The 18477-nt window shown below is 37.2% G+C and overlaps 1 protein-coding gene across 1 annotated transcript in view; it reads left to right on the plus strand.

The window, feature by feature from the left end:
• Gycalpha99B (guanylate cyclase 1 soluble subunit alpha 2) overlaps positions 1–18477 on the plus strand; it is a 141567-nt gene that overhangs the window by 38382 nt on the left and 84708 nt on the right. The window contains exon 2 of the mRNA XM_074098126.1: positions 10532–10787. Within this exon, the coding sequence (XP_073954227.1) occupies positions 10596–10787 (192 nt within the window). The 5' untranslated portion in view covers positions 10532–10595. The remainder of the gene's footprint in view (positions 1–10531; positions 10788–18477) is intronic.

Consider the following 18477-nt stretch of genomic DNA (forward strand, 5'->3'; position numbering starts at 1 on the left):
CCGAGTGCGTTATACAATAAGGGCCCTGGTGACCTGACATAACAGGTTTCCCCAGGTTCGAGCACCAGTCTCCACCGTACAAGTCCACCATCTATACTTTAAGACTGTATTTTAGTTACTATCTCTGTATTGTACGTTGCGGTAAAGTGAATAAATACTTTTTACTATGAATGTGTTCTAGCCCTAAGACTTTGAGTTTCCGGACAGTGTTATCCGGAATACTCCAAAACGACGCTGTTTGGACCACAGTTTATAGTAATGGCAGCGCTTGTGCCGTGCCAGGTTTGATAAGCCGGCCATTTGCATTGGCGATAGATAACGGAGAAAAACAAAAGAGAGTGCTGTCAATAAAAAATACTGAAGCAGATATTAAATTATTATGATTTCAGGAAGAACGGTAGGCAAATTGTCTAATGCGCTCTCTCAGAATTGCGACCAAAATCTCTTTTTATCGGCATTTTATCTGTCTATTGACAGAAAGAAATATTGAAAGCGATTATGAGTATAATCATTATGTAATGAAGATGTGAACATTTTAATTTTAACTCTTACTTAAAAATACACCTTTGTGTTATTTTGTATTTTTTTTATTTCATTTCCAAATTTTTGTTACTTTTACGGTCATCCCGTAAAACCCATATGAGGTTATCGATGGCAGCAAAGTAAATACGGACATCTACATTTTTTCAAAAATGCTTTTTTTACAAAAAATAACTTATTTCAACCATATCTATAAGTCTGTTAAAAAAATATTTCAAATTTCAAAATAATGAAGAAAATTTGGCACGTAAAAGAAAACATCTACACTAGCTTTTGAAAAAACATCGCAGTAGAAACGGACATTTGAATTTATCCGCTTTTACTTCGGAGCTTTGACAGGATGCTTGTGACGTCAATAAAGTCACATGCCACTTGTCCGTTTATACGTCATACTTTTTGCATATGTCTCAATCTACAAATTTATTATTTCTAATTTCTATGAGGAAATTATTTGTTTTTTCTTAAAATATTTAAACAAATATATATATTACTTAACATTGGTTTCATAGACTTGTTTGTTTTTTTATTTAGACAGCAGATTAATTAAAATTCTTAACCTAAGTAAGTACTTAAGTTTCTATTGCTTGCAGCTTACCGCTTTTTGGAAACGACACGCCTGAACAGATTTTGACTGATGATGACAAGCAATCTGTTTTTTTCCTAATAGGTATATAAGTAGTAGGTAGAATATCGATTATACTATTCATCATCAAGCAATAGCAGTCCGGACATAGGCCTCCCCCATAGACCGCCATTGCGCCCTGTCTTCGGCTAGACACATCCAGCTTTTACCACCAGCCTTTCGCAGATCGTCCCTCTACCTGAACGGAGGGCGTCTTGGACTACGTTTGCCGAGACGCGGTCTCCACTCAATATCTTCAGCGGTTGTCGGTGCTTCAACAGATATGACCCAGCCCACTGCCACTTCAAGTTGTTAATTCTATGAACTATGTCGATGACCTTAGTTCTGTGTCGGATAGTCTCGTTGCGGATTTTATTCTTCAGAAAAACTCCGAGCATAGCTCGTTCCATAGCTGGCAGGGCCGCATTTCAGCTCCGTATGTCATGACGGGTAGGACGCACTGGTTAAAAACTTTCGTTTTCAGACATTACGGTATAATTGACGAAAAAACTCGACATAATTTTCCGAATGCTGCCCAGCCCAGCTGAATCCTTCTCTTGGCCTCCTTCTCAAAGTTGTGTTCTACCTAAGGCTACTGTTACATTATGCTCGTTATTAGCATGCTAATAAGCATGCTAGTACCTGCTGTACCTGTATGACACAGAAAAAGCATGCTTAATAGTAGCAAGCCGTGGTGGCCGAGTGGTTTGACCTATGGCCTCTCAAGCAGAGGATCGTGGGTTCAAACCCCAGTCCGCACCTCTGAGTTTTTCGGAATTCATGTGCGAAATTACATTTGAAATTTACCAAGAGCTTTACGGTGAAGGAAAACATCGTGAGGAAACCTGCACAAACCTGCGAAGCGATTCAATGGTGTGTGTGAAGTTCCCAATCCGCACTGGGCCCGCGTGGGAACTACAGCCCAAGCCCTCTCATTCTGAGAGTAGGCCTGTGCGCAGCAGTGGGACGTATATAGGCTGGGATTATTATTATTATAATAGTAGCACGTCCCTATGCACACATGCTAGTAAGTAGCATTTGCTGGCATGCTTTCGTGCTAGTAACTAGCATGTGTTGGTACCTTAACTGCAAAATCAGGCCGAGGTATGTGTACTCCGAAACAACATCAAGAAGATTTCCACTAACGATGACGGGCCTCTGATCCATGTGGCCATTGATGACAATTTTGGTATTATCCACATTCATTATAGCATTATATTATTTATACTATTATAGTACATACTGTTTTATTTTTACAGTTTATATTGTTTTGTTTTGGGATATATTTTGTACGTAATTTTATTACTTGTACCTACTGTTGATTTATTTAATTTATTAGTGTAAAACTATAAAAAATAACTTAGTTTTTGAGTACGTAAAAACAATTATGAGTAAACAAAAATAAAACAAAAAAATATTTTTTAATTTAACACATAATTTTGGGGGTTTTTAACGAAATAAATGAATTTATATGATAGACAGCGATGAGGTTGAGTGGTAGATAACTCATTTAATAATATGAATAAAATGATTAATGCAAAGTAAATAAAGACATCTACAAAATTTTATCAAAAAAAGGGTGAATACTCGTTGCATGTTGTTTAGATTATCTCTAAACACTCCTCTAAGTTTTACCGGAGATTCTTACCTTAGCTTATTCGTTTTTTATAACGGAAAAGGCGTTTGTTTCATTACAACGCATAAACGGATATCAGGCAGATGTCTTCCTCTACGTTTAAGCTTTTCAAAGTAAAAAAAGACATCTACAATTTTTCATTAAAATAATGTTACAGAAATAAAATCTGTTGAACAATCACCAAAGAACATTTTTAATGCATCATAGAAAATTTCATGGTAATCAGTCCATTAATCTCAAAGTAGTCATTATTTTTTACTAAATACGCTCTCCTGTAAAATAGCTATTTTGTAGATGTCTTCTTTTACTTTGCTGCCATCGTTATGGGTTTTACGGGATGAGACCGTAAAAGTAGCAAAATATTGGAATTGAAATAAAAAAAATACAAAAAGATTCCAAAAACCCGGGTGATCGGTTAGTTCCAATGGAGTGCTGAAAGTTTCTCGATGAGGGCTACAGCATAGATGTCGTTAGTGTCGCTGCTTAAGTGACTAAATAAGAAACAAACAGGCTGAGATATATGGTGCATAGGAGAAATTCTTGTCTGTACCGTTGTTCATTGGTGATGTAGCGGTATAGCACGCGGCACGGAATGCCTAGAACCTGGGTTCGATTTCCAGCGCTGGTCTTATTTTTCTGGTTTTTCTGTGCATCTGTATTTCAGTTTGTATTTTCGATACACCTTTGTAGTTAATCAGGTAGCTGTACTAGCTTCAAATATTTTATTCAATTCAATGTTTTTATTTTACTTACAAATAAAAGTTTTACCATACTTTTAGTTGCAGGATGCATCTCAAAACGATCTTATGTAGATGCCTTTACACTAACAATCCTGACGAATTAAGTAGCAATTTTTAATCGACATAAACAGAGACCGTATTGTCTAACATTTCAGACGCACGCAATCGCAATCAAATGACAGTTTTGGTATGCTAAATCTGTCATTTGATTGCGATCGCGAGCGTCAGAAACTTTAGGCAATACGGCCTCTGGTTTTGCTATGTAACTGCTTTAAAACTCGTCAAGTTCAAACCTTTATCTTACATATTTAAACCACATAATATTATTGACAATTTTCTACCATAATTAATTCTCAAGACGTTATAGAATTTAGCCACTATACCGTGCATACCTAGGTATACTACTAGCAGTAATACAATATAAATTCCGAGGGAACCCGTGCCTCGCCTTAATGGCTTTTCTATACCCCCAACCGTGCAGTACCTCACTAAACGAATACCACTGATATTAAATTAACAATAATGCTGCTCAAATATTCTGTGTAATATTTATCTATATACAAACATAAAGTATGTTTAACCGTTGTAGTCCGTGCCATACTCGATTTTAAAATAGATCGGATCCAACTATCAAGACCACCACAGTACGCCGCTTCGAATTCCACCAGAGTTTATCAGAGAGAGAGCCGGGTTCTAAAGATGAACTGTAATTGAGTCAGCGTAGTGTGGTGTTGGTGGTAGTTTGGTTTGTGTGATTTGTGTGTGTTCTTACAGTAAATAAATAAATATCACGGGACAATCGCCAATTCACACCAATTGACCTAGTCCCAAAGTAAGCTTAGCAAAGCTTGTGTTATGGGTACTAAGCAACGGATAAATATAATTCATCATCCCAGCCTATATACGTCCCACTGCTGGGCACAGGCCTCCTCTCAGAACAAGAGGGCTTATAAATATAATTATATAGATAGATACATACTTAAATACATAATAAACACCCAAGACCCGAGAACAAACATTCGTATTTCTCATACAAATATCTGCCCCGACACGGGAATCGAACCCGGGACCTCAAGCTTCGTAGTCAGGTTCTCTAACCACTAGGCCATCTGGTCGTCTAAACACACACACACAGTGTGGAGGTGGAAGAGCTGCATGAATAAAGTTGTTGCATAGACGTAGCTATTGTAAGGTCGCGGGTGAGCAAAGTAATTGTCTACAGGGTAGGGTGGCTCATTATTAAGTATTTTGTATGGGAAAGTCTGAAAGAATAAGAGATACGAAGACCTGTTCTTAGGAACCATGTCATCGATTTTAGTAACAAGAAAAACTGCATTCATACATTTAAATTTGTATGTGTTGCGTCCGCATCACACCGTCGCAGTCGCAGATGTGGTGGAATACGTCCGCCGGAAGAGCGGATACACGCTGAGGGTGTTCCAGCTGCAGTCGCGCCACTACGTGCACTTCAGCTCGTTTGTGGTGCGCGTGCCGCGGCTGCTGTGGGGGGGGGACCATCGCGAGTGCTGCCTTCTGGCCGAAAGACGTCGTGTTTCGGCGGTTCCTCAACGGTGACTCAACGGGGTCACGCCGTTTTGTCACCAAATTAGTTTTAAATAAAAAACAAAAAAATAATTAATTTTAATTATTAATTTTAATTTATTATTTTTTATTAATTTATTTTAATAATTAATTAGTTTTAAATTAATTGATTATAAATATGTACGGTCTGTAACGTATTTATTGTATGGGCCAAGTTGGCCGAAATAAATGAATTTATTATTATAAAAAAAAACACTTGTACTCAGTTTGGAAATCGAACCCGGTCGTTTTGAAAAATAAAACGTATCTATTTGGACATCGGTAGTCTAGGTCATAAGCAATCAATGTTACTATGAAAGACGGTATCTAGAATGAATAAAATGCATTGTATTTCATATTCTTTCATAATGTAAGTTTTATTTTTCATAACGTCCGGGTTCGATTCCCGAGCTAAGTACAGTTTTTTTTAATGTTTCATACATGCAGTTTTAGAACAGATCTTTGTTTATCTTATAAATAGTTTCAGACTTTCACATACTGACCGATCTAATTGAGCCATCCTGTATAGTTAACTGTGTATAGTTAAATTAACAAAAGCAAAATCAGAACTTTAACAAAACTTACCAAAACACAATTTATATCCTCATTACTGTTATGCCTGTTCTAAACTCCAGCATTCTCTGATTAAGCCGAACTGTAGTCGCTTGAATTATTCTGCTTAATTCAACAACTTAATGAACGTTTAGCGTGTTTGTGTGTTTGTGTTGCCAAACATTTGTTTAAGTGTGAGCCGTTTGTTCTTCATCCACGGAATTGGAGGCAGATTGCTTTGTTTAGATCCTTTATAGCTACAGTATTGAATTAACATTAGGTGAAATTCACTTGCATGCAAATATGGGGGTACGTATTATAATGTATAAATTCAAAATACATATCGGTTGAAATACATACAGTTGAAATATCGAAAATTGTAAAATATAATGGTTAAAATAAATATTAATCAAAATTCATAAAGCACGTTTTTCATATTGGTCGAAATACATACAATTAAAATGACTAACTTCACAATGGATATGTTCAGAATATATACAATCAGAACATATAATAGTTAAAATAAATAACAATTAAAATTCCTATAGTACGTTTTTCATAATGGTCGAAATACATACTATAATGCATCATCATTTCCAGTCTATTTACGTTGTATTTACATGTTAAATTCTGAAAAATTAAGGACTGTAAGACAATGTCGACGGAGCTCCGCTTAGCGGAGCTCCTATTCAGCGTAGTTAAGGCGCTTCGCGCCTGGACAAAACTCTAACCTAACCTAACCTATAAGATACCGACTGATCGGAAGCCGTATTGTTTAACAAGACCTTGCATTTTAAACTAAAGTCTGATCATTAATTGAATAGAAACTTTAGGTGCGACGACGAGCGTAGCGAGGAGGAGCGTGTTAGATTCATAGAAAACATACTGTATAGATTTTGAACATATACATTATGAAAATATGCTTTTTGTGCCATATGACTAAGAACCATTATGCATTGTAACCATTATATATTTTGACCACTATGCATTTCAAGCTTATGCGTTTAGAACTTATGTCAAATAGCTTTATATATTTTGATGCATTATATTTTATAATTTTCGGTATTTCAACTGTATGTTTTTCAACCGATATGTATTTTAAATTTATACAATATAATACGTACCCCAAATATGGGGATTGGCTCATTTGAACGACAAATATTTTATCAATGTCACGTTTTACAAACACTTCAGCTTTAGACAGCGTTTCCACCAAAGATGTGCGAGGATGTGTTGCGAGGGATGTGTTTTTCATTTAACAATAGAAACTCTTCATTTACCTATCCTCGCACAGCACACCTCTAGTGTAAACAGATGAGCGTAGCGAGGCGAGGTAAATAAAGCGTTTCTATTGGTTCATGAAAAACACATCCCTCGTAATTCATCCTCGCACATTACTGGTAGAAACGGAACCTTAAAGCCCTATTTTAGTATTTTGAAGATGATTAGCTCTTTTCAAGGTCATGTCCCATCAAATCATCTGACGATCTGACAGTAAGAGTTGAAAAATGTAACAATAACTATTGTTTTCCAATAAATATTTCACTGTGTGAATAATTTTTAATTTCTTTTACAGCCAATGCGGTGCCCCTAGGTGACCTACTCTAGTTAAGAAGACTAGACGTATAATACGTTTAGTCTATCAACATGACCTCTAGCTAGAGAATGGATTTTTATGGACATAACACAAATTACGTCTGGAACAAAGGCTTCTTTTTATCCCGATATTCCTACGGGATTGAGATAAAATCTTGAAATTTAAAACACTGGGTTCATGAAAGACACGCTCTTTTTAGGGTTCCGGAGCCAAAATGGCAAAAACGGAACCCATACATAATATAGTTTCGCCATGTCTGTCTGTCTGCCCGTCCGCGGCTTTTCTCTGGGACTATCAATGCTAGAAAGCTGTAATTTTGCACGGATATATATGTAAACTATGCCGGCAAAATGGTACAATTAAAAATTCTAAAAGATTTTTTTTTAGGGTAGGTACCTCCCATAGACGTAAAGTGGGGGTGATTATTTTTTTCTCATTCAACCCTATAATGTGGGGTATCGTTAGATAGGTATTTTAAAATCATTGGGGGTTTGCTCAGACGATTTTTCGATTCAGTGATATGTTTTCGAAATATTCAACTTTAAAGTGCAAATTTTCATTAAAATCGAGCGTCCCCCCCCCCCTCTAAAATCTAAACCGGTGGGTGGAAAAATTTGAAAAAATTCACGATGGTAGTAAGTATATCAAGCTTTCAAGGAAAACTGTAATGACTAAGTTTTCTTGAGAATTATTAGTAGTTTAAGAGTAAATAGCAGCCTAAAGTATAAAATGTACCTGAACTTGGATGATTCCGTATTAAAAATACGAAATCCTTAGAAAAATACTACTTAATTATTTCGTAATGGCTACGGAACCATATTTCGGGCGTGTCCGACACGCTCTTGGCCGGTTTTTTTAAATCTGTCGTCAATGATACGCATGATATAATTTTTGGGACTTCCTGTGGGAATTGTTAATTTGTTACTTCTTTACGCTAGCGGGTTACTAACACTAGTTTTGAATTTATAGAAGTTGGAGTATTCAGTAGGGATACTGTGTAAATTTTTGGTACGTTTTCAACACTCATTTACCTATGTGTAAGTATAGGTAGAGTTTTTCTTATTTACGTAAGACAACAAAAAAGAATTGGGCCCAATTAGCCGAATCCTAAAATCTGCCGGTCGAGGCTGCAGCCTACTGGTAAATCCGCCATTGGCTGCGATAGATTGCTGTCGATTGCCGATCGCTTGAAACTGTGCGGCCCCTTAATGTAAAAATACCCGCACATATACATATATAACTCGCATGCAGCCTAGGTTAATACTTATTAGATAAAACTTTACCAAACTTAGTTAAATATTAGAAGGTTAATAAAAGGTCCTGAATGGAAACATTTGTTATTTGTGGTAGCAGAGGAGTCAAAAGGTTTTCGCTTATTTGTATGCTCATGTAAAATATGTCTAGTGTCATATGCAATGAAGCGATGTGACTTCTTTTGATGGCGCCCCGTATTTTGGTAAAAAAGGTATTCTATATTCATGTTCATTGATGCAGTTAGTTACAGGAATGAGTTATTTTATGAAGATTATATTGTACTCGTTTAACAAAAACATTGAATACAAAGCAACAAGCGTTTCTAAATTGAATTCTTGTGTCTGTGTAATTTTGTAACGCTTTAAGAATTCAAAAATTATATCAATTTCTCATCGTTGTTTTTTTCTAGCCTTTTTATTGTAAGTTCAATGCTGAGGCTAAAGTCTTTCTTCTGGGTTCTCTTTAATCTCGCTGTCATTTAATTTTTTAATTACTTATTAGACAGTAATTACCTAGTAGTTACTAATTAAATATATATGAGTTTATAATTTTTGAAATTTATGTGGTTAGGTCGTTATTTTAGGTACATTTATTTACTATTAGGTATACTGTTTTAAATTTGACTCAACTTACTTTATTACACAATTACAAATGATGTCAAATTACCTCTTATAGTTTGTTGCCATGAATTTAATTCTTGTATCTACTTGAGGAACACGAATTAAGTATTTATCCAGTTGGTTATGCGAATCATTACACAACCGTGAATTTCAATTAATGTGATTGGTCGGTTTTATCTCCGCTCCGCTTTACTTTGCTCCGCTCCGATACTGCAGCAGCGTACCTAACAATGGGATTGCGATCCGTCACTTGTCCTCTCGAAGTATAAGAAAGGACCATTAATTCCATTAATTCATTGCTAGGTAAAAGTGCGGAAGTATGCATATAACTCAAAGAAAAAAAATCTATGTATGACTTCAAAAAGAGAAATAAAAAGCCTTGTTTAATTTTTCTGTCGGCTCTGTTTGAATTCAACCAACAAAGTGTACAAAGCGTATAAAACGAATTGTATTTTTCCCTTAGGGGGTACGGTTTTTCCTCTCATTTGATTCGAAAACAAACGCGAGATAATGTACTTTGATATTATAACACATCCAATTACTTAAGAGATAAAAGTTACGTTTATTTGATTACAATAACAATTTAATAATATATTCATAATATTGGACGGAGTAGTTGTACAGGTTGATTCACGAGAGCTGCCACGAATGGATTGAACGAAAGTAATGTCACTTAGACATTTTTGTAGGAAAATGACAGATACATGACATTTTCATGTTTGTGTGAAGTGTATTCAAGTAGGTAACGCACAGATACTTTCTCTTTCACTCACTCGATCCATTCGTGCCAGCTCTCGTGATTTAACCTTTTAAAAAAAAAGTGAGTGACACTCGAACTTTGCAACGTTTAAGAATAAGAATCATTAATTCGCTGTTCGCAAAAACAGCTTTATACTAGGTAAAAGTTATGACAAAAGAAAATAAAAAAAAGTTTTTCGAAGTCGTGAATGGTCCCAGCTCAGCGCAGAGTTGGCTGTGTGGGCCAACGCTGGTCTTCCGCTTGGCGGCTTCAGTGAAGGCGATAATCCATAAACTAACCTAACCAACATAAAGTTGGAAAACCCCCGACATTGTTACTTCAAAGTTCAATATCTCAAAAACAGCTCAACCGATTTTGAAACTTTGCTTTCAAATAAAAAAAACCGCATTCAAATCGGTTCACCCGTGTAAGAGCAACGGTACCACAGACAGACACACAGATACATATTTCGATCAAACTTATAAAACCCCTCTGTTTACGTCGGGGGTTAAAATCTCGTTTCATCTTTGTCGATTTTGATCTAACTGAGACGGACTGAATAGATTATTTTTCTTCTATTTTACCCAGGTTCTATCCAATTGCTACAAAATCCTGAAGGTTTTCACTAACCAATCGCTCTTTTTTTTCAGATAACACACCAGTGACCAATACTATGAGTTGACATTCCAACCGTTACAAATTTGAAAATCCAAAATGGCGTGCTCGTTTCGGCGAGCTTCGTCGCAGCACCAATTCGCGAATGGAGGCGGCTCTGGCGGCAAGAAGCCAGAATTCAGGTCAAGACAGTCATCCATACATCATCCAACGAATGATGATGAGGAGGAAAGGAATACCTTGACTCTGAAACACTTGAGTGAGGCGCTGCAACTACTGACTGCGCCGTCGGTGAGTTATTCTTATTTACTTTTTACCTATGACGAGATGGCGAAAGCTTAAAATCACAAATAAATATATCATTCAATCCTCAATAATAAACAATGATAATCATTATGAGGGTCGATCAAGGAAGAAACCAATGGGGACCAACAAAAAATTACGGACCCAAGCACCCCACAGATCCTAACGGGTATGTAAACTCTTTATTGTACAAAAGAAAATTAACAAAATACAACTGACAAACTTATGTATGTATGTATGCTCATCTTCCAGCTTTCCATCAAATGGCTGAAGGAAGACTCTGTGTCGGTAGATAAGAATCTCCTCCAATCTTCTCCATAGTCATCTCTAGGAAGTTGCGGATGTGCAGTCAGGTTTTTTAGCCGGTGAGAGTCCAGCACTATCTGGATCCTCCCTTCTACTTACACTTTTTATGCTAACTTGTTTTTAGTTTTAAATTTTATATTAGGTACTTTGTAGAAGATGGCGTGCAGCCGAGAAAAAATCATTATGAATGACTGGAAAGTGAGCGTTCATACAGTATGTAGTATAAATACTTTATTGTTCATAAAACACAAAACCAAATAATACAAAAAGAAAACAAAAAACAAAATAGTACAAAGGCGAACTTATCCTTAAAAGGGATCTTTTCAAGCTAACCTAAACAGGAAAGGAAAACTTAAAGATACAGTGTCGGACTCTCGCCGCCTAAAAAATTCGGCTGCACGTTTCCAACTCCCTAGACGCTTAATCTGTTTCTGCGTCACACATTCTATAAATGATCTGTGTTTTCACTCAAATATTGCTGCCTGGCGGCAGAATTAGCAAGTAAGATGATGGTAGTAATCCAGACCTTGTGTGTTCAGGTACGGAACCCTAAGAACACTTAACTCTGTCAGATGTTCTATTTTCTGAAACTCTTCCCCTAGCTAAAGTAAATGTTATTACTCACTGCACAAAATATTATTTCAGTATTAAAGTTGTTCTCTTATTTATTTTAACATATAAAGAAATAACAAGGAAAAGCAATAAATACTATCTGACATCCGAGCCTAAAACTATTTATAAACTAAACTATGTTACAAAATAAAAACGTCATCCAAATCTTCTGCCCCAGGCATTGACCCCAAGACACTGGCAGCATTACCTCTCTGAACTGTTATTCCTAATCTTTGCGAGAGGTAAGTGCCAGCCCTGGGGTATTAAATAATATCTTCATATATCGCTTCTTCAACTTACACGTGTTTTGCGTAGCTTACCGTAGGCGTAGAAAAACCGTTAAACAAACCAGCAGCCATTTTACGAAGGCAATTTTCTTGGGAATTCTAAATTGAAACATTTCTCATCGTTGAAAATGCGTGCTATTATGATTTACCTACGGCAGTGAAATTTGACGTATCTTTATCATGCAGGATATTATTTTAAGCGGTGCAAAATTTTCACCGGAACAGTGTTTTTTCACTTTTTTCGTTATCACTAAAGTTTCATTTGTTTCTGTGATGGTATAGTATTTTTACAAAAAAATATGTAGGTAGGTATCTTGCACTGTTTGTAAGTAAGTAAGATCTTCAAATTTTGGAAGTCGAATTTCACACACTTTATTGATTAGATTGACTTGAAATTTGCTACGAATAATGTAGATAAGATGACATCATGATCTTAAAAAAAAGTACAGCTATTATATTAATTAAACAATAACTTGTCGTGTTGATACACGACGGCATCTGTGTGAATTATAACATTTTGTGAACAAAATATACTTTGCATCTTTGAAATGAGTAAAACGGTTCAAAATTAAATTATTCAATTTTAACATACGATTTTATCTGGTAAAACAATGATTAAAAAAGTGCCGAAAGAAAAAGACAAGAATAAAAAGTCCCTTGCTCTTGTAGGTGTACTTACTACTCTTAATCAAAATTGATTCTGGCATTATTTTACAGTGCTCCATATAAACCTTTCATATTGCTACTCCCCAACAATGCGTGTATGATGAGCAACATGTCACATGCATTTTTTGACGCAGAAACTTATCCTCCTTCATTCACCAAGCAAAACGTTAAATACGTTTCCAACTCTGTATAAATTCTCTAAATAAAAATCGTGATAACCTGGTGGTTTGACCTATGGTCTCTCAAGCAGAGGCTCGAGGGTACGAAACCAAGCTCACACTTCTGAAATTTGCGATTCATATTCACATACTCGCATGAGCGATAACATGCCTATCTAGTTTGTAGAAGGACATCATTATCATTGATAAACAGGCTGTGAACTATGCGTAAAGCATACGAGGACGTGATTAACGACCCATTGTTAAGTATCAATTTGGGTGGTCTAAGAAGTTTGAATGAATGCTCAAAATATAATAAGGTCGTCAACGTAAACGTGACCGGGGTACGGATGTAAATTGTATTTGTTTCTCTTTTCCTTCTATTCAGTCTTGTTACGCAACCACGTCTTATTTTTTGAGTTGATATCGTTGATGTATAAAGTAGATTTACTTAAATATATAGTAGTTTGATTTAGTAATAAACAACGATTGGTTACCTAGCGGTTGGAAAAAAATACTACGCAGAAAGAAATCTTGGTTCAATCCTTGCTACTTCCAGACTTGCTGATAGTCGAGGAGTATCAAGCAAGGTTTTATTTAATGTATGCACCTCCGCTAAGTAATGTCTGATTCAGCTACTTACCTAATACCTAATGTCGTTGTGAAGTACTCGTACTCGTACCTAGTCATAAATATAAAATTGTATTTTTTATGGATCCTTATAAAATTCATTATTTCAAACCAGTTCAATTAAATTTAATACAGCTCTACCGTAACAACAGATGATTTCGCCAAAATCAAAGTCGCTATTAGGTTGAAATTAACGATGAGCTTTACGGTGAACGAAAACATCGTGAGCAAACTTACACACTTAGGGAGAAATTGAATGGGGTGTGTGAAGTGGCAACTACGGTACGAACCCTCTTGTTTTAAGTGGAGTTTGCTCAGTAGTAGAACGTATATTGGCAGAGATGATGATGATTTGGTAGAATTGATTAATTATCCTACGCAGTACCTACCAACTAGAAGTTCTTACCATAGTCAAAGAAAAAAGATGTTACTGGAGACCATAAATTGCCGAAGGGGAAATATGATAGGACACTTGATACGACACGATAATTTCTTTCTTAACCTACTGGAAGGCAAAATGGAAGGGAAAGGAGGTAGAGAAAGACCATGATTGACCTATTTTAACCAGGTGAAGGAAAGGGTGGGTGTCTTGTCGTATGATTAAGTCAAACAGCTGGCCAAAGACCGTGCGGTGTGGCGATTACTCCACCGACAAGAGCATAGTTCTTAAATTTTTAAGAAGAGAGAAGTTGTAATTAGGTAACAGCTAACTTAACCGTTGTTGCCCAGAGTACATCTCCCAATCGCTACTCTTCTCCAACCTTCTGGTGAGGAAGTCATTCAACGCTGACACCCCTTTCAAGCAAAGCCATAACACGCTACTTACCTTTGCGGACGTGACAAGACAATTTGATGACGAAAACTTTTACTTAGACCAATAGCGATGAGGTCATCCTTTGTAAACTATCTTTTATGACTCACAAGGAACGGAGGTGTGTCATTGTCTTCGTTCATTGTTCAACTTCAAGGTTGTTGTTATATATTTAGCCTCACTGTAAGGTCACTGAAAGAAACGTTAAAAAATAAATGAAAACTTATGCTGAAAGAGTAAAGGGAACAACGCGCACACATTCAGTGCCAAGAACCCGCTAGGGGAGTTCTCTGCTCGTAGGCAGTTTTCACTACAAAGCGGAAAAACGCTGCTATGCGCTATGAGCGTAGTGCGTAGCGAATGCGGTCGCAAATGTGTTAAACTACAACCTTTAAAAAAATAAAATAAATTTGTAGTTCATTGACATGGAGTTCCACAAATGACGACTAAATATTTATCTATATCTGGTGTCCAAGTGTACGATCTGAGTGCCCACTCAAGTTTATCGTATCGTGCAGTGGAGCGGGACCTGCAGGGCCTTGGTACTACGAAATTCGAAAATCGAAGTTCATTGAAGTTCGTATCGTACCGTCCCGCCGACGCTTATATTATTTAATACGAGAGTGAGAGGGACGGTACGATACGAACTTCGATTTCCGAATTTCGTAGTAGCCCTGCTGCGGCGCTCATGCGCATATGCAAACGGGAGCCGAGTACACGCTACGGCTGGTTCTACGTTTGAATGTCTTCTTTAACATGAGCGACGCATGCTCCGTCCCATTGCACGCTTTTGAGCCAGTTAGGTCCTGTTCACATTATGAACTCACAGTTACCACTGGTGCTAGAAACTTCCAAGTTTGACAGACATGTATCATGTGTTTGCCAAGGAATTTTCTAAAATTCTCAAGTGTACCTACTATATTTTTTATTCTCCCGTTGGGGCAAAGCCGTGAGTTTGAATACTAGCTAGTATTCATATTTATATACAAGTTTTCAACGAAACCTAATCCTCGCGTACTTTATAAAGGACCAATCAACACTAAGAACAACGACCGAATGTAATTTATAAAATACAATTTGTTCATTGAATAAAGTATTCTAAGACTTTTGAAATAATATCCAAAATAACAAAGCAACTCAACCACGTCTAGGCTTTAAGCACTAAGTTTGTTAAAAAATGTTAGGACTCAGGAGGATAGACTACTAATCCGTTGACTTGTGTTTCACCTAATGCCTGAAATAAAAAGACCGCTAAATAACTCCGTATTTTTTTTCATCCTTTGATTTGTGAAATCACAAGGGCTCTGAAAATGAAAGCAGAGCTTAAAACATAACGATACCCAAATGCAACCAAATAAAAATAATGGCGGATATTAAGTCCACGGCTATTATTTTAAAAGCGTTCATAAATTACTGAAACGAGCAATTTTAGCTTAAACGAGAGTGTAAATTAAGCTGATTGTGTTACGTATGAAAAACAATGATAATTTATATCGGAATGTAATACTTTTCATACGAGTACACCTGTGTATATCTGCGAATCAGTTCAATCACGTGTGCGAAGTGTAAAGGTTCCGAGACTCATTGGGTCATTGGGCACGCGTGAGACCTACACTACAATCCATCATCATCATCATCAGCCTACAGCACTCCACTTCTGCCATAAGAATTCTTTGAGCAACGTCAGTGACTTTCGTCCTTTGTCGGATAATGTGGTTTCGGATTTTATCTACCAAAGAAACTCCTAGTGTCGACGCGTAAGCTAGCGACCTCACGCGGCGTTCCGCGGAACTATTTTAGTTTTTGCTTTCGCCGCGAGCGGCGCTGTTTTTTTGTATAATTGTATAAAAGCATAACCCATTAACCCCAAGCGTCGGACCTTTGAACAATGCGTCCTACCAGTCATGGTCTACGGAGCCGAGTCATGGACGCTGACAAAGCAGGTGCTACACAAGCTCCAAGTCACCCAAAGAGCCATGGAACGGGCTATGTTAGGTATCTCTCTACGTGATCGAATCAGGAACACAGAGATCCGGAAGAGAACGAAATTGGTCGACATAGCTCGTGTGATCGCCAGCAGAAAATGGAAGTGGGCGGGCCATATATGCCGTAGACAGGACAACAGGTGGGGTAGTCGGGTGCTTGAGTGGAGGCCTAGAGTAGGGCATAGAAATGTAGGCAGGCAACCGATGCGTTGGACCGACGACCTTGTTAGAGTGGCCGGAAAGGACTGGATGCGAAAGGCGCAAAACCGGGAAGAATGGCGTGCATTGGAAGAGACCTACACTCAGCATTGGGTGGTGAAAGGTTGAAAAAGAAGAAAGAAGAAGGAGAAGATAAAAGCATATAAAAAGTAACTTCCACCGCCAGGCCAGACCCGACACATTGCTCTTATTTTTTCGAAATCTACCAAACCTTGTACTCACGTGATCAATTTAAATATTTTATTTTTTAATATGTTATTTTTCATAAAATGTTAAATAAATATCTTATTGAAGAAGACCCTGAGAACCAATAACATTGGCTACTGCCCCAACACCTAGCATTGCTCTCCAACCGTCCAATCTAATCCTTCTCATTCTGATAGGAACTTTTCATTGCTAAGTGGCCATATCATCATCTCTTTCTACCCTCATCTTACACCGTGTGACAAAAAGAAGCGAAAACGATTGTGATTTCGAGTGCGTTAGACAATAAGACCTTTGTAAGGACATCGAAAGTGACGATTCCCAGTCATCATGAGTCTTCTGTTAAGAAGGTCAATCAATGAGTTATTCGAAAGGCGATAAGTACAAACGTACTTCGTAAACTATCCATCCTGAATATCGTAAAAAATTGAATTTTTCCCATCGTAAAATTGACAGATATAGGACGTAAGAAATAATGACCCATTGGACGATATTCATTTTGGCCCGTATTCAAAATAGACTATTTTCCATTTGTGCAACGCTAAATTATTCTGATATAAATACTTAGGAACTGTCATAGAAAATGGCAAAGCACTTACTACCGAGTGTACTAATCGCCTTTCGTAAATCAACCAGCCATACATTTACACGCGATCTGGAAGGATGGAAGTAGAAGGAAGGATGTGTGTTGAGGATGCGCCAGAATTTATTATTTATACCGGAGAGCTCGCGAGAATAGCAAGTGATAAATGTCTGTCCGTTCACAGTGCGGGCGGCGCATGCCATTTTGTTCTAGCAAATTGCGAGTTGATTTTGTTAAGTGGAAGATAGTGTTGTTGAATAACAAAGGAAAATATTCGCAGGTTTCTAATGAACTCATGGAACGTAAGATACAGCCTACTGTAAATCTGTTTAAAAAAAATACCTCGTTGAGTTTCTTGTCGGATTCTTCTCAAAAGAGGTTTTCCGAACCGGTGGTAGATTTTTTTGACATTCATAAGGGCTTGTTAGAGCCTAAATTGAATAAAGATATTTTGACTTTGACTTACATGCTGTTTTTTTCTACTGTCTTGAAGGTCTCTAGTAGTGTTTCAATTTGCAGTGTTTTCAGTTGGATTTTTCGGGCGCAGATTAAATCATTTAGTCATTACTTACCGCTTGAAGCTGGGCACATTTGCAACTCTTCTCGTACTTACCTTTTTTTTATTTTTTAGCCAATATCCATCTAGGGCAAAGGGGTCTCCCTCAGATTTCCAACGTCCCCTGTCGGCAGCTAAGTCTTGCCAGTCGTTTCTGAATGCGTCCAAGTTATCGGCCACCTCCGTCTCGGTTCTCGGCACCTGCCTCCGTTGGCCATCTTGGGGCGCCCACTGTATAGTAGGTACCGAGAACTTGTCGTACTTATTCTTTCAAAATTGTACACTGATGGTAAATAAAAAATAACTATAGAACTATTTTTTTCTCTACAAATTAATAATTTCAGATTACATTGCTGAACTTCTAATCTTAACTTAGGTATTAAAGGTTATATAATAGGGTAGAAAATTAGTAGTTTATTTATTTAGATAGCAAATATCGCTTGATGACTCGTCTTATCTGATTACCAGGTACATTTTCCAGTTTTATTTGCAGTTCACTTGGAAATCCACTTAAAATACTGGGCAGTATGCTCGTCCATGCTCTTTGTTACTCCTTGGTTATATAATTACATTACTGAAGAGGCCGGGAAGTAGGGGGTTGCCGGCCAAGACAGCGAGGCCGGATAGGGATGCGAGGCCGGCAACCCCAGGTTCCGGCCGA

The sequence above is a fragment of the Choristoneura fumiferana genome, chromosome 15, assembly GCF_025370935.1.
Source record: "Choristoneura fumiferana chromosome 15, NRCan_CFum_1, whole genome shotgun sequence".
In the NCBI taxonomy this organism is placed as follows: Eukaryota; Metazoa; Arthropoda; class Insecta; order Lepidoptera; family Tortricidae; genus Choristoneura; species Choristoneura fumiferana.